This window comes from Anolis carolinensis, chromosome 4 (genome assembly GCF_035594765.1).
Source record: "Anolis carolinensis isolate JA03-04 chromosome 4, rAnoCar3.1.pri, whole genome shotgun sequence".
In the NCBI taxonomy this organism is placed as follows: Eukaryota; Metazoa; Chordata; class Lepidosauria; order Squamata; family Dactyloidae; genus Anolis; species Anolis carolinensis.
This window is the reverse complement of record NC_085844.1, coordinates 79,138,663-79,161,346: the sequence shown is the minus strand read 5'-3', so window position 1 is coordinate 79,161,346 and position 22,684 is coordinate 79,138,663. Positions and strand designations below refer to the sequence as shown.

Below are 22,684 nucleotides of genomic sequence, written 5' to 3'. Positions count from 1 at the left end.
ATAGAATATTTGAATTTGTAGTTTGGTGAGATTTCTTGGAATTCCCTACTGTATGATAGCTCTGCGACAGTGAGTTCTATGCATTTTCCTAAACTAGAAATCTCAGCATGATGTGAAGGCAAGATATGTATGTGTGATGGATGGGGGGGGGGGGGGGGGGGGTCAAAGTGGACTGCAAAAGGAATTAAAGTGAAATCCTCCTGGAAAACAATGCCATTGCAAACACACCCAGAAAAATTCTGCTTGCATATAATGAACCTCTTTGAGTTTGCTTACGTTTTTAACGAAATACCAAGTGTCTTATGGTTGCATTCCAGCAACTGTTAAGGCGAATCATTCCAAATCTTGAATATGCCCATACTATGCACATAATTTATAATTGTTTCTATTACATATGAAGAAAGATTGATCTTTTAGTGATCTTTCTGTGATTGATATATTAAATGCTTGACTCTAAACACTTAGTTTGGCACTGTCCAATCATTTGTGGCTCAGCCACCAATGAAACACATCGAATGCCTTTTTTCACATCTGCTTTATAAATGTATGTAGTGCATACTCTGAGATAAATTTAGCAGCCATATATTGTTGATAGTATCTCCAGTTATTGCATCACAGCATCATTGACATTTTTATTCATTGTTTATAAGCAGGAAGAGAATGGATGATAGTTTTATATGACAAATAGGGGATCTGCTACACCATGTTGAAATGTAAAGTGCTTCAATTCTGAATTCTGGTCCCTCCTTCCCTGTGTGTATGTGGGTTTTTTTAAAAAAAATCTCCCTCCATTTCAACAATTTTCTCGTGTGCGGTGAGATGGATTCTCTTAGGCCCAATCCCAGATACAGTAGAGTCTCACTTATCCAACGTAAACGGGCCGGCAGAATGTTGGATAAGCGAATATGTTGGATAATAAGGAGAGATTAAGGAAAAGCCTATTAAACATTAAATTAGGTTATGATTTTACAAATTAAGCACCAATACATCATGTTATACAACAAATTTGACAGAAAATGTAGTTCAATACACAGTAATGCTATGTAGTAATTACTGTATTTACGAATTTAGCACCAAAATATCATGATGTATTGAAAACATTGACTACAAAAATGCGTTGGATAATCCAGAACGTTGGATAAGCGAATGTTGGATAAGTGAGACGCTACTGTATATTGAAATCATTGATTTCTCCATTGATGTCTCTGGACAGCTCTCCTTTTGTGTCTGGATACATTTTAATATAGCTTGTAGTGTGAAAAGGGAATGACCTATTCAGAAAATGAATGGTTCAACCTACTACTTTTGTGTCTATGTCTCTCTTTTTCCCTTGTCCTTTGTTTAGCCATTACAGTCTTGTTGCTTTTCTTTTCTCTCCCTTACATTATTCTTCCCTCTCACTCTGTGCCTTTGGGTTATGATTACACTGTTTAGGTGATTACTCCCCATAACGTTTTTCTTAATATTTCTAAAGCAAGGGTGGGCAAACTGCAGTCTAGGGCTGCTAGGAACTGCGATCCAACAATATCTGAAGGGCCTTAACTTGCTCACCCTATTATTAGCACTAACCAATGTATTCTTTAAAATTCTGCAAGTCAGATGAAGACTGACAGTGAAGACTAGGGTCAGGTTAGTGTGATAGAAGTAACATTAAGAAATATTGTAGTGATTATCATGACAGTAGAAATGGTGGAATTTGTAATAGAAGAATAAGAAGATAATGAAAGATATCTCCTACAGCATTATGAAATCTTGACTTTCGTCATTTATCACTTTAAGATATGGATGAACCATTGATGGAAGTGGATGATGAATATGTTCGGCAAGAGAAAGGCAAAATCTGCACACATCAGGATCCCAAATCACAGTTTAACTTTGGTTTGTGCAAACCAGGAATTGAAACTTTTTCACCTCTCCTGTTATACACTAAATAATTGTGGCTCGTGCCTGCTCGTAATAAATAGTAACTGCCATTACATCTAAGTGCAGTCATCCTGCACTTAGTTCATTTTTATGGTTGCAGGTTTGATTGACAGATGACTTAATTGTGTTTTAAAAAGGGATCAAAAAAGGGCTTTTACATCACAGACATCAAAACTTGTCAGGCAAATGAAAAAGTGGGGCAGAGTTGGGAGATATTAAAAATAGAAAACATGCTTAAGATATTCCTAGTCTGTAGTATGCAAGCAGCATTTGTTCATTAATAGTCATCCTTATTACTATAGGTCTTATCATCTATAATCAGAAGTTCTTGCAGTTTCTTTAATTTGTTCCTATAGTAACTTGTTGAAAAAAGTCAGACATAATCTCATTGTATCAATGAACAACTGAGTTTGAATTGTATGACCTATCCAAGGTCACTTATGTTCATAATTCTAATGGAGGTGATATAACAGGTTTCGACTTATTTGAGTACAACAGACTGCAGCAGTCACGTAGCTTAAGAAATTAGCTTGAACTGAGAACAAATGTTTTTGAAATAGTCCTATTTCTATCCCCCATGGGTATATATTAAGCACTTGGCACACTGTACTCAGTAGCACACTTTACCCAGTTGGAGCACTTTACATAGATCACCTTACAAAAATCATTTGCCAGATCACTTTAGTAAAATTCTCCAGCGTTAGTATGATTGAAGTTATGTTGTTCATGTGTTTCAGCCATGTAGGTTCCACACAGTTTATTATGTGAAAGATTATCCACAAGAAATTTGATCCTCAGAAATGGCCACAGGAATAGAAATTGGGTGAACACACTATGTTGGAGTAAAATGCCAGGAAAAAGCTGGGCCAACAAGGGTCAGATGCTGGAAGATGGGCTAATCTCAAGAAATGTACAGTCGGTCAAATTGGCGATTTGAGAAAAATACAAAAACAGGTGCTTAAGGAAAGAGGAAACAGAAGCATTAGATATGCCAGGTCAAGGGGATGAGTTAGTGCAGGAAGATAGAATACATTTTTGAGTGAAGTGTTTGCAAACAAAAAGAGGAAGATATATAGGGAAGAGGGAATAAATAACATGTCACACTGGAAAGTACACAACAGAAAGAAGAGTGTTTTTGAGGGTATCTCTGATCAGAAAGGAGAGAAGAGTTGGTTGCTGAAGCTGAAAGATTTAAGGCCCTCTAATGCTGAAGAGTCTGACATAGAGTATATTATCTTGGGTTGTGGTTTTTCCCCCCACGAGATACATTCTTCTGCTTTTTAGAGTTGTGGAAATTGGTTCTTGTTGTTAGCGAAAGGCAGTAATGAGAAAAACTGTTCCTGATCATAGAGCTGTTGTAAGTCTTGACATGAGAGAGGAATTCTTCACATGGAATCAGGTGGAATTTGTCTGGGAAATATCATGAAAAGTCTGGTTTTCATCTACAAAGAAACAAAAAAAAATCCTACTCTTGAAGCCTGGCAACATGGCTCCCTTTAGGACCCTAATGTCTGTAAATGTTCTCAGTTAAAATCGTAATGTTGTCCTCTATGTGCCATCAGTAGCGTACGGCAGAAGCAAGTGTCTCTGTGTATTTTCTCTCTCTGGGGGATACCATCAGCGTAGCTAAAAATGGCACCATTTCTCTTTCAGAGGCGGAGAGTGCCATCGTCTGGTAGGAAAGACTATGACCTCCCCCATTAAAGTGTCACCTTATGCAGCAGCCTATCAAAATTTAGCTGACATCATTGTACTTAAAATAATCCACCAGCTGTGTTTCTCACAAGGGACACTTCCAGAATTCAGAGAGAGTCACGTAGAGATACGATTAGAATGTGGGTTTAATTTAGGTTTCCTGTAGATTCCAGGATTTGGATCCTTTCCCAGAGCAGTCATGTTCCTCTGTAGTAGCAGCTACTCTCATAGTGAGGATTTCTGTTGTTATCTTTTCCAATTTTGTCTGGCTAGATAGCTTTTTTTCTTTTTTAATCTCTTGTGTTTGAAATGGGTATTTGAGTGCATGGATACACGCAACCAGTTCTGTGTAAAAGGCACAGTAGTTCTGAAACATAATGACTAAGAGTATGAATCAGGAAGTCCTTGGTTTATCTATTCCTGAAGCCACTGCCTCCTTGAACAGAAAGTGTAAACATTTCCCCTGCCTCCTGCAGTTTTGAAATGATGAGTATGCCAGACATAAATCCCTTTAACACAGTGAAACTAAGGACATTGTATTCTCCATTGCAGTCTCCCTTAAACCAAACAAAAATGTTTAAAATGAAAACAAAAATTAGTTCAGCACTGAAAGTGAAGAAATCAGAAAAACACATTATTTATTTGCATATTTACATATAGGATTTACAGTCAGGCCTCCATACCCATAAATTCTGCATCCACAAGTTGCACCATCCATGGCTCAAAATTCCCCCCCCCCTCGAAAAAAATGTGATTTTTGTCCAAATTGCAACCTCCTTTTTGACAAAGGGCAGCCGCCTCTAATCTGTTGCAGTAACACAGCATGGCCAATACTTAGATATGGATTGCAGGGTTGTTGTATGTCTTTCGGGCTGTGTGGCCATGTTCCAGAAGTATTCTCTCCTGACGTTTCGCCCACATCTATGGCAGGCATCCTCTGAGGATGCCTGCCATAGATGTGGGTGAAACGTCAGGAGAGAATACTTCTGGAACATGGCCACACAGCCCGAAAGACATACAACAACCCTGTGATCCCGGCCATGAAAGCCTTCGACAACACATCAGATATGGATTGCCTCAAATTAGGGAAGGCTGCCATAAATAGTTGTTGGGATCTGCATAAAACCCAATTCCACTTTGAAATCCCCAACAGATTTCTCTGAGAATTTCCTGGGGGAAATTTGCACTTTCAAAATTCTTCAAGTTTACTTTTTGAAAAGACTATGAAGCATCCCCTTGTATATTAAAAGAGGTTTACAAGAAATAATTGCGAAATTTTATTGCTTTTATGTATGCAGACAGTGACTGTATCAGAAGCTAAAAGAAGTTTAATAATCATCACCATCGTCGTCATCATATTTTTGTATGCCGCCTCCATCTCCCCAACGGGGACTCGGAGCGGCTCACATGGGGACAAGCTCAATACAAATCACATAACATCATAAAATCAATCAGTTAAAAAAACAAGCATCACATTTAAAAACAAATTAAACAGGTCATATTTAAAAAACATAATTAAGAGCAGGAAATATAAATGATCATCCACAGCATTAAAAGGTCCAATATGGACATAAATGGCAAAGTGAGGTAATACTCATCAAAACCTGGTGTTCTGTAGGGCAAGAACCTGCAGAGAAATTGATTTTAGTCAACTAAACAAAGACTTGAGGATAATTGGCCTAACTTTTCTAGCCGTTTTTGTTCATTAGAATAAAAAGTCAAGTCATTGATAAGCTAATTAATAACAAAAAGTTACAAAAGGGTCTGGATTCTCAAGCTCATTGTTATTATTAAAAAGGTGACATTTTTCAGAAATGAGGAATATTTACAGGTGATTTCATTATTAATACAATCTTCTTGTTCATGCTTTTTGAGACTATATGGATAGGCGAGGGACTGTGGTGATGGTGAGTAAAGCAGAGATAGATGTGTTACAAATCATTATTGAATCCTTAAAAAAAAAAACGATGTTGAGGCCCTGTATTAATTAACCTACATGGAAACTCCCTTGGGATTAATCACTATGCAGTAGAAGTGACTAAATTGCTTGTTTGCAGCTTTTAATAACTACAAAGTGTATACACGGGGAACCAAGCACACATACAAGATAACTTTTGCAGTCGTATACCATTGCATGGAATTAGGTCATTAGCAGAGATAGTCCAAGGCATTTTGCTACCTGAAATGGAAAATAAAATAGCAACAGGCAATATCTCTAGCCACAGATGCTGCTCAATTCACTTGCTCAGATGAGCAAGTGCTTTGGTGGCAACAAGCAGCAACCAGTACATCATCTATGTGGTGCAATGTCCCCTGCCCATCAGTTGTTTCTTATATCTGTCTCCAAAACAGACTAGCTCCTCCTTCCTCTGTGCAGCAGCAGCAGACCCTATTTAACATTTCAAAGTTCCAATTTGGATTAGTTTTACTCACAAAACAAAAGAAAAATCAATAAAATATAGAAGACAAAAATGGAAGAGTAGAGATTAGGGTGGGCTACAAGTATGAATGTTGCCACATGTGCTTTAACTCTGGACTGGGTAGACTAGGTGACTCTTGAGTTCCCTTTGCATTCTAGGATACCTTGAAAGGAAAGGAAAAAAGAAAAGCAGTTAAAGAAAGGAGAGACAGGGTGAAAGTGGAGGGAGGGATAGTGTTCTACATATATTGTCTTTTGCTCTACAACAGGTCTACACATCCTCCAGCCGTTTAGATGTTTGGGTCTCGAACTTCCAGAAGCCCTACCCAGCTTGTCCAATGGCCAAGAATTCTGGGAGCTGGGAGCCTGCTCTACAAGTTGATGACAATTTGCAAAAGATCTTCCACATGATCATCTCTAATATGCATGTCAGCCCCATCTTTTTTTTAATAACATGGAGAAACCAGTAGACTTCAGTGTTTTAGACTAAGATGTTTCCCTCCAGGACAGGTCCAGAATATACTGTTTTGCCTCTTTTGGTGAAATGAAGTATTGCTGGATTTTTCAGTCAGCAAGTCAGGCAGATTTCAAGGCTTAAAATGTAAAGATTATAAAGTAGAAGTAATGTATTCAGAAACACTCCAACAGAAAGCAGTTCCTTTCTCTCTGTAAAGGAGCAGAGGACAATAGACAACTGCTGCTTTTGGTTTGGCAAGGGTATCAAGGAAAACTTCCCTGTTCCTGAGGCATACAAGAACAGAAATGGACATGGAAAAGGATATCTGCAGCTAGAGTGAGGCGATCAGAGTTTTGGGGTAACTAAGACCAGCATTTCTTCCCTTCCCCAAGTAGAAAATTTGTCTTCACCTCTCAAACATTGTCTCTGTTTACTCTCAGCTTTGGAGAGGGTTTGAGGCAACTACATAGGCTTTCCAGCATAGGCTTTCTCTGATTTTCTTTCACTTCCCTTTCACTTCATTTTCTCTCAAGTATAATTTCTCCTTTCCCCCTTCCTTTATCCCCAGAATCTTAGTCTTTCTTACCTCTCCTCCTACTTTCATTCCACACAAACTGCTTTTCTTATGTTCTATTTTGTTCCAGTTTCTCTGTCTGATCTGCTGAAGAGTCTGTTTCCCACCAGTTGCTGCATGCTTTCCTTGCTGGCACTGTCCTCCCCAGTTCCATGGAGAGAAATGCCTGTACACATGTGTATGGACACATATGAATACACATACCCCTGGACAGTTGAAGGAAGTGATTATCCTACCAAAACAGACCAAGAGAGGGGAGAGAAAGAAAAAAAAGGGAGAGAAGCCAGCACCAGATGTCTGGAGAGATGCACATGGGCAGGGAGTGTCTCATTGTGGTCAACCTTAAGAAGCATCTCCCACCAGGGGATGTAGAGAAATAAATAATTAGAATAGATATCAATATATAAATAAATATTCAACAGTTTTGGGTAGTGTACTTGTAATGAACAAGTGTTTTTCTCTCTCCATTCCTGTCCCTCTCTTATTCCTCATGCAGGTGAGCGTTGAAGTCTTGGTAGAATATCCTTTTTTTGTATTTGGACAAGGTTGGTCATCCTGTTGCCCCGAGAGAACGAGCCAGCTCTTTGATCTGCCGTGCTCCAAACTCTCCGTTGGGGATGTCTGCATATCACTTACACTCAAGAATCTGAAGAACGGCTCCATTAAAAAGGGCCAGTCCATGGACTCAGCTAGCATCTTGCTGAAGCACTCTAAGAATGACAGTCTGACTAGTAGTAGACATCGGTATGCGGAGCAGGAAAATGGTATTGATCAGGGAAGTGCAAAGATGTCATCCGAGAATGGTGAACTGAAGTTTCCAGACAAAATAGGATTGCCCGCAGCGTCTCTTCTTACGAAATCGGAACCCAGCAAGCCCACAGCAACCAGGAAGAGGAGGTGGTCAGCCCCAGAATCCCGAAAGCTCGAGAAGTCAGAAGAGGAACCGCCGTTGACTCTTCCCAAACCTTCTTTTATTCCTCAGGAGGTTAAGATTTGCATTGAAGGGCGATCTAACGTAGGCAAGTGAAGTCTGTTTAGGGAAACGAAATTAGGCTATCCCTTGTCATTTTTATCCAGATTACTGTACTGTAGGCTAAAATAACCCAGTATTTACATGTTATCTTCTTATTTTAGGTTTATGTTATAACCTTGTTGTTATAGTTGCAGCTGGTATTATGCAGGAGACTGGTGCATACTTCCCCCTTACCTACCCACCCACCCACCCCCAAGTGTTCATCAGTGATTATTTTTTATCAAGAGCTACAGAAAGGTCAGGTTCTGCGTCATCCCCACCCTTTGTGGAAGCAAATGTTGTCGCGGCTCTTGTTTTCCAGCACTTCAAGCAGAGTAAGCCTCAGCTTTCTGCGAGGAAGAAATGGGAACTGTAGCAGAGATGAACACTATTGCTCAATTTCAGCAAGAGGGTGGGACTGGAAGATCCACCATTTTTGATAGTTCTCTCAATAGGCAACTTTTGGGCATTCAGTCCAGAAGTAAGAACAGAGAACTCAACAGTCTCTGAGGCTTTGCACAATAAGACCACCTTTTTAAGTTTCCCCATCTTCGCCACATGTTTTTCTGAATCCCCAACCCCATCCGTCACCCTGCAATAGGGGTGTCTTGACTGCACTATTTTTTATTATTATTATTGTTATTGTTATTATTATTCTCCTCAGAGACTGCCACATGGAGATTTTATTTTCAGTTGCTAGTCCAGCTGCATAGCAAAGGTGTAGCAATGTTGTTTTGCAAACATTGAGGATTTCTTTAAAAGCAGGACATTGTTGCCTCAGGCCTAGCGAGTGTCAAATCGGAGAGACACCACCCTCACTAGAGCCCACTAGAGCTCTCCATTACGTGTGCACAGGGTTAAAGGAAACCGAGTTGGATAAAGTTACTTTTTGGATTAGAGTTCTCAGAAGAGTCCAGTCAATGTGGATACTAGCCATACTGCCTAGAAAGTTCTGGGAACTGCAATCCAATGAAGCAACTTTTCCAAGTTTGGCAGAGATCTATTGAGTGTTGCCACTGACATTTGCTTCCACAAGGCAAATATGCACTGCCCCTTTGAGAGAGAATGAACAGAAAAGCTGTTTGCATTTAAGTTGCAAATCTTTGTCTTTTAACTCTAGTACTGTTTTAGTTCCATCTTGACTATGGACAACTAGTGCCACTTTTTTTCAAATTTCAGTGTGACACAAGGAAGTGGATGTCGAAGATGAACATAGAATGTCTTTAAGCACTTACAATGCTGTTCACACTTTTGTTGCTGAGCATCCTGGCTTAATACTCGGCAAGTACTGTATCTCACTTTAATCTCTTTGATGAGAGAGGAAAAAAGCAAAGAAAGAAACTGATTTCTTCAACACTGTTAACTACATGCAAGCTTATGTAGAGGTTTCTCACAAGCAAGATGTTGAAAGTTTTTCATGTGATTTCAAAGGGATGAATGTGAATTATGAACTGGTCTGTGACAGTCATTGTCCACAAGGACTACTTAATAGGAGGCACTTTTAAAACTTTAATGCTTGTGAAAGAGTTAAAGGCATATGCGAGCTGACAGATAATAAAAGAATTAAGAGAGAGTCTAAAAGAAAGAAGAAAAATCATTATTGTCCAGTGTTTTTGAAAAAAAAAAGATGGACTTTAAAGAATCTTGCAATTTGCACATCTTGAGTTTATCATTTGCGTGGTATTCCTGCAGTTTTTACCTAATAATTTTTGGGGAAGGGAGAGGGACTGAAAAAGCTTAAACAAATGTAGCAATTACTTACTAACCTGCCTAATGTCTAGACCATTTTTGTAGGGTTAGGTTTCCTTTCAACCTCTTTATTTTCTTTCTACCATATCTGTCATCCTGAACCAGGACGGACTCTGAGAATTTCTCTTCAGATTTTGCTGAGTTTTCCATAAGAGTCACTTTGACATGGAAGCAAGTTTTGGTTTTTGATTTTAATTCTAATCCATTGTTATTTTATTGTTGTGAATATTACTTTTTCTTACCTTGAATAACTTCTTTTCCATTATTAGTAGATGTCAAAGTTTGGTACAAAACAGGACGATGGGTAGAAGGTTTACCCAGTTAAGCTCTTTTATTATTGGTGTTGTTACTGTTCCCAGAAATCTGAAACAAAATTGAGAGTGGATCCAGAGATCCCAACTCCTGCTGATTCTGTGGCTTCCATCTTGAAATCCGTTCCCAATGAATAGCCACATTAAAGCCCTGGTGACTACTCACACAGAGAAGTGATATAATAATACCAACCTGTGAAAAAAAATCAGATCACTGAACGTACAGCCTACTTTTAAATCCAGCTAATGAAATTACTGCATTCATTTCTAAAGAATTAAATTAGGGTCACTTGATGAGAGGTAATTGGCATTTTCACATATGAAACTTCATTTGGGTTCTCTTTGAATTGGTCTGTAATGTGAATATAAAATCCATGTTAGCATGTTTTGTCCATGTTAACCTTGTTCACTTGTGGTACAAATATACTAGAGGCTCAAATATTGTATCTTGTGTGAAAATGATGCAAGAATGTGTCTGTGTTAGTTCCAGCTTATCAGGGGTAGGTGAGCGAGCATGACTCTTCTTCTTTCCCCATTTGCATTGGCTTTTGGAAGTCATCTGGGGTGAGGAAGGTAGATGAAAGGGCATGTTGCCGGTACAAATAAAGGCTGTTTGCCCATATTTCTTTCCCATGATCATTCCACTTGCCCTAAGGTAGCCACTCTCCTCAATGTGGCCTTCTTTGGGGAATGAATGAAGCTGAAATAGAGAATTTGCACATCTCTGTTACTCAAGTGAAGGGTAAACATCTAAATTTGCCTAGATTCAATCAATGTTTAGTTGACTTGCCCGGCAAGAATTCATCTCTCTTGATCAAGACTTTGACCCTGAATGCGGTCCTGCTGGTTGCACTGGGAACCTGTTAATCAGAGGCCCTTTGAAATCAAGAATCTAAATTTTAGAAATCAGAACTGATCCTAAAAGCAAATTCCTCCAAATGTTCATTTTCCTTCCCTAGTTCCTTATGAATATTTCAAAAGGAAAATGACTCCCAGTCTATCTCCCCCCTTCAGTTCTTATGTCTCTTTGTTACTTGAACCTTAGCTCACACCAGAACTAATCATTTTTGTACCATTTTCTGGGGTGCACCAAAAATGTGTTTAAGTTTGAAAATAGCTTGAAATCTTTCTTGAATTGTTGTTGTTATAACCTCTCAGTAATTCACCAAATAGCTGAGCAGGTTCCTTCTTACAATCATATGGCTTATTTAGTGCTGTAATTTTTTTTCAACTTTTCTGCTCAGAGAACTTTGCTTAATCTTCCATAAACTCTGCTCAGGGCACTTTCCATTTATTGTTTTTTGGAGTTTTATTTTGGCTTTTTTGTTTTGTTCTGGGTTTTTTTGTTTTTGTTTCAATCTCTGATGGTGAGAAGAATAGAAAGACACGGGACAGAATTCCCTATTTTGTTCCCATCAGTACCACTATTCTCATGTGTACTTAGAGAGCATCATTCATATAAGGAAGCAGGGATTTTGGAACTGACCGCACCTAGTAGACACTAAAAAGTAAAAACTAGTAATATAAAGATTGGAGCAATAGGAATGTATTTGTTCTCTGCTTGCATTGCAGACTTAGAATCCTGCAATTGCAGCTCTTTTTCCAAACATTATTCCCTTTTGTTGTGCTTTTGCTTTTTTAGCATGTGCAATATTTTATGTGCCAATTTAGATTCATCCAATTGGTGATAGGTAAACCCTTTCCCTGCCATTTTTGTGTGTGGAATCTAGGGCCTTATACTCCCTTGGTCCATGATGGGGACATGATGTCTCCATATGCCAAAAATTCTGGCACCCATGGAGTGAGGGCTCTATAAAGCTCTTATCTTAGCCTACATGGCCTCTATGTTTAAAAAACAAACATCCAGTGGAGAAAAACATATTAAATCATACCCTTCCCTCAGAGGATATTAAAGATGAAAAGGATTACTTGGGATGGGACAAATTCTGTGAAAATGAATGATATACAAATCAGTAATTGGGCCCTTTTGGGTGGTGCAAATAACGTTCTACAAAGTTGCCAGCATTGTTCTATTTTGCACCTATTAACTATGAGTGATTTTTACCTTGCATTGAAAAAGGAGATAAATACCCCTTTCAGAGGCGCACACATGCCCTCTGTTTCTGAACAATCTGTGATTGAGGAAAGGTTACTTCTGGATATGGGTGGGTTTGTTTGTTTGTTGGGTTAGATGCACAGAGGAGTGGTAGTTCCATTCCCAATACCCTTTTCCAAATTCTGGTTTCCAAATTCTGCCTCATCCTTGGAACACCCGGAGTCACGCTTTTCAGTTGAAAACATGAACTAGTCAATTTGTGGTCTAATTCTGGGGATTCTCACATTTTCCATTTCCCAAAATGATCCTACGTAAATTCAGGTCCTGTTGATGTCCACCATAGAAGGTTGTGTAGTTCCTATGTCCTCAAGAACAACTGGATGAGAAATATGAGCCTTGCGCTCTAAAGTGCCATAATTTCATTTGGGAAAAATAATATAATTTCACAAAGAATAACTCCACCAATATTCTTGGAACTGTCCTTCTAAAGTTCTGCTTCACGGAATCATTCCCTTCCCATTTCTCCCTGTGGGTTAAATAGCAATGAAAAATTACAGAAAACATTTGAAGATCATTCAGATAAATCACATTGCAAGAGGCCTGCATACAGTGTCCACATGGCAATATTAACTGACTCAAGTTGTGTATTTTTTTCCTTTGTTTTTGTACCAGATCTGTTTTAGTTTACAATGAAACTCATACAATCACCAATAAAATTAGTCAGGGCAAAGAAAAAAAAACAGAACCTCTTTATAGGAATTTCTAAATAAATATATCTATATCTATATATCTATATCTATATATAATGACTGTTCCTCATAGTGTTTAACTTAGGCATCATTTCAGTTTGTCTGGGCCACATCATGAGGGTTTCAGAATGCAATGTCACTTACCTTGTATCCTGTAAGTTAAACATGGATTATTCTTACTTTAAAAAAAAACCTTCTTTCTCTCTTTCCCATTTTCCTACCCTATTTTGGAAAAAATGCATGTCTTACCCATCTGTTTTAATCCTGATGTTGCTTTTAAATTTGTTGGGGGGCGGGGCACTGATGCAGGAAGTGACATCACTATTATTGTTTCCCTAAATCAAGGAACATTTGGAAACCTTTCACACCTCTTACTCAGGGATGGGGCTGGTGTATGTGTGGTACACTGATGTGACCAGAAGGAGCACTTTTACTGCTCTGGAGTAGGGATGTTCAATTCCAAGGAGAAGTTTGGATTTCCTGCATGGTCATGTATTAACTTCCCAGATCGATCACATAGATTGCAATAGGAAGCAGCAGATCTAGTGTGAACTGGAGCTTTTGGTTATGGATAAAATTCATGATATGCACAGTGACTTGTGTTTCATAGATAAGTTGCCAAGCAATTGGGGGGAGGGGGTTGGGGCTGGGGGAGTGACCCATAATAGTGATATTGTATGAATACAAAATGAGAATGCTATTTTGAAGACAATTAACTTGTATTTCTTCTAATTTTCAAACATGAGTTCTTAAAGATTTATTTTATGCCATAGATATCCAAGTAACAGTGTTGTAAAGCCTATTTACATTATCAGGGCTCCACCTTGCAAGGGAACATTCATGATTTTCCCTGATCCTTGAAATTTGTTGGGTCACCCATTTGAAATTAATCGAACTATATGCTTTGAAGCATCTGAGATACATATTGATCAGTCCTGGGGCCCACTTGTGTATATTTCTCCTTGCGGCATTGAAACTTTAATCCCTTGGAGTGATTTCATGCATCTGGTGGTTCAAGTAATGGCAAACACTTCCACCTTGGTGTAGGTGTTCAGGGCTTAAATCCAGTTGTTCGTCCCAAATAGAGTAGCTCTTTTGATCAATTGCTGAATGAAAAGTGAACCTTTATGTAAATCCCTTATTTATACCCATTTCAGTTGAGAAAAATAAACCTTTATGTGTCACATCTAATATGGAATGAAATTTGTAAACAGCAATATGTGACTTGCATTCTCTCCTCCTCCTTCCCCCCAATACCCCAAAATCATTACCAATAACTATGCTGTCTAGCCTAAGGATAGACACTGTGGTAGTGTGAAAACAAAGGGAAATTGTTCCATATGTCTGGTTTAAGCAGAATGTGCTTAGTGCTTTTTTGAATGCTTATAACTCTGACAATTCCTGAAAAATAAGAGAATGAATAGTTTCCCGAACTGTGGTTGTTGTTTTTGAGAGCACAAGAATATTCTGTTGATTTCCTTTGTAGTTTCCAAGAGCAGTATTGTGGTTTTATTTTTCCTTCTGGTAGGGAAATTCCAAACAAGTTGCACACTTCTACTCCAGAGTTCAATTTCTTTTACATAGAAGACCTCGCTTCTGACGTGTTACCTTACTGATAGGATCTTTACTTGTAGCACTATTAACTCGTGGGAATATTTTTTTATGTGAACCTGATTTGATGAAAAGCTTAAAAAAACTTTTTTGAAGCACTCACATTGAGAGGACTACAGGTAATGTTTTATAAAAAAAAAATTGCACAAAAGAAACATGAATGTTGGAATGATTCATTCAGTGTTTGAAAAGCGATGGATATGTTGAAATCGTGTGTTGTTTGTAAAAATGAAATAAAAGTACAAAAGCCGAGAAAGGGTGAAAGTTACATGTTTTTTGTATATAGAAAACTCTCACGTCTAGATGATCCGATTGTATTGGTTCTGGCTGGAAAGACTAGTTGATTAATAGGTTTTTCAAAGACAAATATGCTTACTTCTACACTTGCTTTACATGACTCCCGTCATTGGGGAAGGGGAGAATGATTCACAAGAATACCATTATTTCCCCAGGCTGGATTTAAACCTTGAATATGGTTGGGGTGTCTTTACTCCTTCTAGGGATGGTGACTCACATCTTTTGCACTTTCTGTTTCTTAAAATAAAACACAAAGGGCAATCCAAAGAATTTAGTTGGCAAACAAGAAGTGTTTCTTGCAAGGGATATCAACAGCCAACAAAAGAGAAGTTGGAAACAGCATTTTGTCTCATGTAATCCACATTTCCCCCCATCCTCTTCATTTATACCTGGAAGTGTTAAAGACATGATTTTAGTTATTCTAGGAGTTATCTGGAGAGTTTAAATTATGTTTCGTTTGGTATAGAAATGAACTTTATTGCCACATCAAAAATGAAGGGAACTTTGGAGTATAGGTTTAAGGTAGGGCTCCAAAATACACGAAGTCTTTAAAGTGGTGGCGGGGGTGCCTTTCTGATGGTTGTTTGAATCCTTCTCTCCTCCTCCCTTGCAGCCTATAGTAATAATCCACGTTTCCGTTTCAGCATTCAATGCGGAAGGGATATAATTCTCTAATAAAACGACCCCTTCAGGTGCAGAAAGATGGCCTCTCTCATAACAAAATGAAGCAGTGTTTCTACGTACAATACATATTGCAAGAACTCTGTGGTTTTTCTCATTGTTATCAGAAAGGACTTGAGTCTTCCACTGAGCATTAATCTGAAGCTTCTTCTGTGGTTGCTTTTGTTTGTTCGTTTTCATTTGCTTGATTAAAGCTCTTACTCCCTTTTCCTCCGCCATACAGTAGGCAGCCATTGGAGGTGTTCTCTGCAATAGACTTGACTCACTGGTGCTGGAACTGCTGTATGATGCAAATATCGCAAGTCACTTTCATTGAGACCTCGGACAAATCATATAGACGTCCATATCATAGGTACTTGCGTTTTTCCCCCAACAGTGCCATTTGTCAACACAATTACATGTGTGAAAAGTCTGTTAGTGAGGTATTGTAAAGCCACAGAAAGTTTGGATTGAGAAATGTTTGGTTGGATTCTACTTTGGATGCCAGACAATGTAGGATCATCCGTTAAATCTATAAAGTTTGTTTCATTATGAAGCTGTATTCAGAGCAAGTAGTGGTCTGCCGATTTGCACCACCAAAGAGCTGACCACCAAGAGAGTTCTCTGAAAATTAAAACCATTTATGGCAGGGATAGGGAATGTAGCGCTTTCCAAATGCTGTTGAGACAGACATTGTTATGCAAGCTACGGCAGCAGTCCAGTGACATCTGGACAGTCACTGTTTCCTCACCAATGTACATAATGTGCATTTCATTTTCAGAGCAGTATCTATGTGAGGGGACGACAATATTGCAAAATGGCTGCCAATAAATTCCCATCCGCCCAAAGCCAAAGGAGGAGCACAGAAAGTGCAATTATTTATTGACCAGAGAAATGATGTAATTCTTACTTGTTGAGCGCTTAAGGCTGTATGGAAGCGGTAAAAGATAGATATTTGGATTTATCTACGTGGTTTTAGCTTTCATGCTTGTAAAGTTGATTGTCAGATCTAATCCACATTCACTTGCAAATTGTTCTGTGTATCTGTTTAGCCCCAGAAAGACAGGCCTTAAGTAACTGAAATGCCTCAAAATGTTTTTGTGTGTCTGGACAATAAATATCTGCATTTATGTAGCCAGTTGGTGGTTCTCCTCATATTTTCTATTTGTACCTCAGACCTACTGCCTCTCAAGGTCATTGTTTAGATATGAACCTTAGTTGTCGTCTTTCCGTCAGCTACTACAACATAAATTTCTATTTAAATAAGATAGAAAATCAGAAAATACTCTTTTACCTAGTCTGTTAAACAGGTAACCTTCAGGCCCTTGCATTCAGGCCTAAATCTAAAAATTAGGTCCAACTAAAGAAGACCCACTGTATAAGTAGAATTTACATAAGCATTGATTTAAACCCCATTGATCCAGTGGGTCTGGTATAACTGGAGCTAACAGCTGAGTGTTTTTTCTCAGTTTTCATTGCGATTTTGTGAACATTTGGCATATTTCCAAGGAAAGAGGTCTCCCACAACAGCAGATAGTTTGTGCTGGGCTTTTTCCGCTTCCTCAAGTGATGAAAACATACATTTTCAATGTCTTGCCTAGTGTTGGCCTAGGAAAAGGGGTATATCATAGCTTTATGCGGAGGTCATATTGGGCTGACGTGGCCAGTACAAGGAGAAATAGGGAGGGGATGTTTTGCACCTTATAGAAAAGAGGAGGAGATTTAAGTGCATACAGACATAGGTAAGAGCTTTTATTGTGACAAGAGAACTTTTTCCATATGCGTGCATACTCTCTGTAATTCCAGTGTAAAATATTGTACTTGCACTAGCTTTTTTAAAACAAATATTAAAAAAATGGAAGAATTCATATTCTATTTTCTAATCGTGGTGTGTCTATTTGTAGGATACACTCGCGTCTGTTTATTGAATTTTATGGTCCCTTTCTTTGATGGTGCTTGCAGGTTTTCTAGGTAGAAATTATTTCATTATTATAATAAAACAATGTTTGATTCAAAATTTGAACAAAATTGTTTTAAAGAAATTGTCTGTATACCAGTACAAGTTTATTGTTTCAGTATACTCGTACTAATAAAATAACAGTGCCAATTGCAAATCAGTGTTTTTTATTGTGTATGAATTAAGGAAAAAGTGGGTTGGAGGTTTTTTTGTTTTTGTTTTTTTAAAGAGCAGTTTATCCATAGGAATCTGCCCTTGACAAGAAGGGGACTGCTCTTAGAAAATAAGAAAACATATTTATTCTATCTGTAATACACAGATGTTGGTGCATTTCTGCTTACTGTATATACTAGCTGCTACTTATGGCAAAACTGTATGATACAATCTACGTCATTGACTTGCCCTTTCCCCTACCATTTGACTCCGACATTACAGCAAAGGAGGGGGGGAATGCCAATGGTTAAGCTGTATTGTTGATGCATAGTAAAAACTGTATTATGAATTTATTTCTTTAGAGCTATTTTGTCTCACTATCTTTGTGCTGTATTTATGCATCCTTACAATCATTTTAAATATGCCTGCAGCAAATGGTGACGCTTGGACGTTTTATGCAGCTGTATTTGGCTTTTGTTGCTGCAGCCAAATTGTATGTTGAAGATTTGAGAAATGGAGATGACTTTTGAGATGCAGAGATTGTTTTTAAGGTATGTTCCCCCATTGCCCAATGTTTTCAACAGTAGCAGCTCCAAGACACACAAGCTCCACACAATAAAGTAAATCTTAGACATTGGCCCCTTAAGAGGCATGAGGGGCCAAGCCCCCCCCCCCCCAAAAAAAATAATAAAAATTGAAGGTAACACACACAAACATTTTCTAGATGTGTTGAGGCAATGTCAATATTTTGGGGTGCCCATCTGCTGCTTTAGGCCCAGGAGAGTCTTTTATTTTTAAAAGGAAGTAAATCTGAAATCAACAACTTTATTTGAACAGAACAAGGCTTAAAAGAATATTAGGTAAAGGTAAAGGTTTTCCCTCACATTAAGTCCAGCCGTGTCCGACTCTGGGGGTTGGTGCTCATCTCCATTTCTAAACCGAAGAGCCGGCGTTGTCTGTAGACACCTCCAAGGTCATGTGGCCAGCATGACCTTCCCTTACCTTCCCGTACGAGCGGTACCTATTGATCTACTCACATTTGCATGTTTTCGAACTGCTAGTTTGGCAGAAGCTGGAGCTAACAGTGGGTGCTCACTCCGCTTCCCCAGATTTGAACCTGGGACCTTTCGGTCTGCAAGTTCAGCAGCTCAGCGCTTTAACACACTGAGCCACCGGAGGCTCCTAAAAGAACCTTAGGGCGGTCCATAGTATAAAAATTGTAATGCATGCCTTAGGGAAAGTAGAGAAGGGTCTTTTTAGTCCAAAAGTAGTAGAAATTAGAGACGTCTTTGTTTTTTGTTTTGTTTTTTTGGAGGGTCTTTATGCACGCTATGGGCCACACTTTCACCTCCTTGGCCTAAAGCAGGCCTGCACAACATACAGCTTGCATTGCCCCCCCCCCCCAAAGGATTTTGGGCTGCCACTCTCACCATTTTCTGTGTGCATCTTGCCTCCCGTAAGATGTGTCGTATAATCCTTGCAGTAGAGGTGAGCCTCCGGAGGGCAAAGGTTCAGGCTACACCTCCTTATCCTGTGAAGGGTAGGAGGGAGGAGAGGTGGGTGGAACAAACTAGTGGTCACATGAGTTTCAGCCAATCAAGACTGAGTACAGAGGGAGGGGGAGGAGTGAAGTTTAGCCTAATTTAATTTTGGCCCCTTACTACCGCTGAGTTGTACAAACCAGGCCTAAAACATTGGCGACAGTGAAGGGCAGTATTTCCCTTCATTGCTGCAATCTCCCTGTGAAAAATCCCCACTGGACACAAGCCTGGTAGTTATGCAAATTTGCTTTTGTCTCAGTCATCGTTGATGCCTCATTCGCTGCCATATACATTTTTGCTTTCTATCAAGACATCCTCGTTGCAACTGATGCAGGGCTACCTGGTCACTGGAATCATGGTTTATTATTTATTATTTATTTATTTACAGCATTTATATTCCGCCCTTCTCACCCTGAAGGGGACTCAGGGTGGATCACATTACACATATAGGCAAATGTTCAATGCCTTTTAACATAGAACAAAGACAAACAAACATAGGCTCAGAGCGGGCCTCAAACTCATGACCTCCTGGTCAGAGTGATTCATTGCAGTGATTCATTGCAGCTGCTCTCCAGCCTGCGCCACAACCCGAGTGTTATTGATGTGTTCACCTCTACTGCATGGGTATCCAATACAGAGACAAATAACACTTAGTTTTCAATGTGGTTATAAGTCTCCTGTGACTTTTTTGAGGCACTCAGAAGTGGGTATTTATTAAGCAAGAATGTTGGTTTTAATACATCATGGTTCATGCATGTTCATGAAATAACATTACTCAATTTTGTAGCTGTGGAGTGGCTAGCTTTCATTCTGAAGGCTTTGTGCCATTATTAAAAAGGTGGACTAAATATCATTCAATCAAAACAACACAAACGTAATCTGCTATACAACCATGGAAAAAAGTGCCCTATATTGAGTTTTAAAGCTAGATGTGACTTGTGTTTAAATAAATAAAAACATTTCAAAATATATTTAAAATATTCATATTTTGATTTTGAATGAATGAATCCAAACGGGAGAGAAAATCAATAGTTTTGTGCACATTAAGCACTTTGCGTCTGTTTCGTCCTGAGCTCTGGTGGTATTATTGAAAACTATTTCACTTAACCACACGTGAAAATAATTCCTACTTGTTTTGTGCCAAATGGTTGAAGAGATACAGAATTTGCTCTCACCTGAAAGATAATCGAAGCAGCTTGAGGAGTGGAATAGTGAATTCCTAGTGACCATGCTTATCCACGCTGGGCTGAGCCATATACTGGCATCCCCTAAACTTTCCATGTAGCATTTCTGAACTCCCTTCTTCCCCACAACTTTGCTATGTCACATGGGGAGCGAGCAGGATCAGAGCATCTGACTCCGTCTCCATAGAAGTTTCCATGCTGTTGTAATAATTTCATATGTGGCAATCAGTCATAGACAGACTCTTCTCTGATCCTGCCGGTTTCCCATGAGGCACCGAATGGCTGCACAGAAGGTAGAGGAAGTAATGCCAACCTCTGCAACACCCCAAAAAGGACACTTGTGGCACAGCGTGTTAAAGCGCTGAGCTGCTGAACTTGGGGACCGAAAGGTCACAGGTTTGAATCTGGGGAGCAGAGTGAGCGCCTACTGTTAGCTCCAGCTTCTGCCAACCTAGCAGTTCGAAAACATGCAAATGTGAGTAGATCAATAGGTACTGCTCCGGCGGGAAGATAACGGCGCTCCATGCAGTCATGCCGGCCACATGACTTTGGAGGTGCCTACGGACAACGCTGGCTCTTCGTCTTAAAAATGGAGATGAGCACCAACCCCCCAGAGTCTGACATGACTGGACTTAAAGTCAAGGGAAAAACCTTTACCTACCTTTACCTAGGTATAAGGCAAATGGACATGTGTATATGTCACTAACATGGTACCAGCCATTCCTCACAAAGGTTTTGAGGACAGCCCTATATGCATAAAATGTCCTAAATTATATTAAGTAATCCCCAGTTCCAAGGAACACATGAATAATGACACCAGATTATTGGTAGGAAAGTTTTTGTATGTTGGTGTTGTCTGGCTTAAGAGCAAAAAAACAGCTATTTATGTAGCCTGATCAAAGATTTATTTTTTTTTAAGCTGAACAATATGTTAATTCCAGATCCTATATATAAATCAGCTCAGAAAACTATTTTTTAGACTACAGCATCCAGAATACTCCACTAAGTCATACTTGCTATAGGATTATGGAAAAAGAGTCCAAAAAAGTAACTTCAGTGAACTCCAAAACCATATTCCTTCAGCACAGTTGGTTCCACTAATGTGCTTGAAAAGCACCATGGATACTGATGTCCTTCTGCACAGGAAACTATCACAGGAAAATTCAAATCTGATGTTAGATCTGGCTACATGGTCTTGTTTATGAAGTTTGAAAATTATCGCATTCTACTCGCTGAAGAATGTATGCTTATCGGCCTCTTTCCTAGCTAGTTTAACCTATGCCATTAAAATTATCAGAAAATGACAGCAAATGCCATCTTTTGTTTTTTTTTGGCCTGCTCACTTGTAACCAGTGTCCTGTATCTCTTCCTTTTTCTGCCTTTGTACAAATATACAATGTCATAATGAAAGCAGTTTTATAAAAGGAAGACTGCTGGAGTGCCTATGATTTGCAGAAACTTAAAGTAAATGTAGCAAGTGCTCAGAAATCTCCAAAGGGCAAACCTTTTGAGCCCCTTTCCCATGAATAATGCAACCTTTCATTTAAGAGAACGAAGCAGATGGATTTGGGAACAAGATAAGGACTGGACGGTTTCCTTGCTGAAGACTCTAATGATGCCAATGTCAGAAAAGTGGCTAGTCATCTAATGCAGAAAGTAAACTGCTTGTACTATCTGGAGACAAGGACCCTACACAGAAGCCAAACCTTTTTATGTTTAGGTCTGTTTCTTCTGATAATGAGCTGTTGCAGTATGAACACTACATGTACTTCCCTCGTTCTGTCCCTTCATCCCAGGAACAACCACAATGACAGCTTGTTTTACAGCTGACAATACAGCCAAAGACACACGTTTTGACAACAGCAGTTACAGATTAAAAATCACAATAAAACTCTGCCACTTGTCAAGCTGCAAGGTCATGGGGCTCAAGGTCGGTTGCCTTGGATCTTCTTAAAAGCATAGCTTACATGTGTTCATTAGTGCCAGAAAAAAACTCAATATGTAATAAGGATAGTTAGGCTCAAAAATATGAAACTGTTGTGTGTTCTCAGTCCTTACCTAAGAGCAGTCTTTCCCAACCTGGTACCTTGTAATGTTTTTGGACTCCAGATTCTGTGATCCCTTGCTATTTGTCATGATAGTAGGGGCTGATAGGAGGTGTAGCTTAAAATAAATATATATATATAAGAGCATCAGCATGAAGAAAGGTGTCCAAAAATATCAGAAAAGCTGTTCTTTATCTGACATGCTTTTGTCTCTAAAATATTTTCCTTGGATGGAAAAGCAGGACAATTTGCTGTGTTGGAACATGTCTCCAGCAAAGTATTACAATAAGA

General features: G+C 39.0%; 1 protein-coding gene across 16 annotated transcripts in view; it reads left to right on the top strand.

Annotated features, from left to right (window-relative positions):
* atxn1 (ataxin 1) overlaps nucleotides 1-17,627 on the top strand; it is a 346,870-nt gene extending 329,243 nt beyond the window's left edge. For all 16 annotated transcript variants that reach the window (XM_062980695.1, XM_016992935.2, XM_016992934.2 and 13 more), the window contains one exon: nucleotides 7,565-17,627. In XM_062980695.1, coding sequence (XP_062836765.1) covers nucleotides 7,565-8,095 — 531 coding nt within the window. In that variant the 3' untranslated portion in view covers nucleotides 8,096-17,627. The remainder of the gene's footprint in view (nucleotides 1-7,564) is intronic.
* The last annotated feature ends 5,057 nt before the right edge of the window (nucleotides 17,628-22,684 follow it).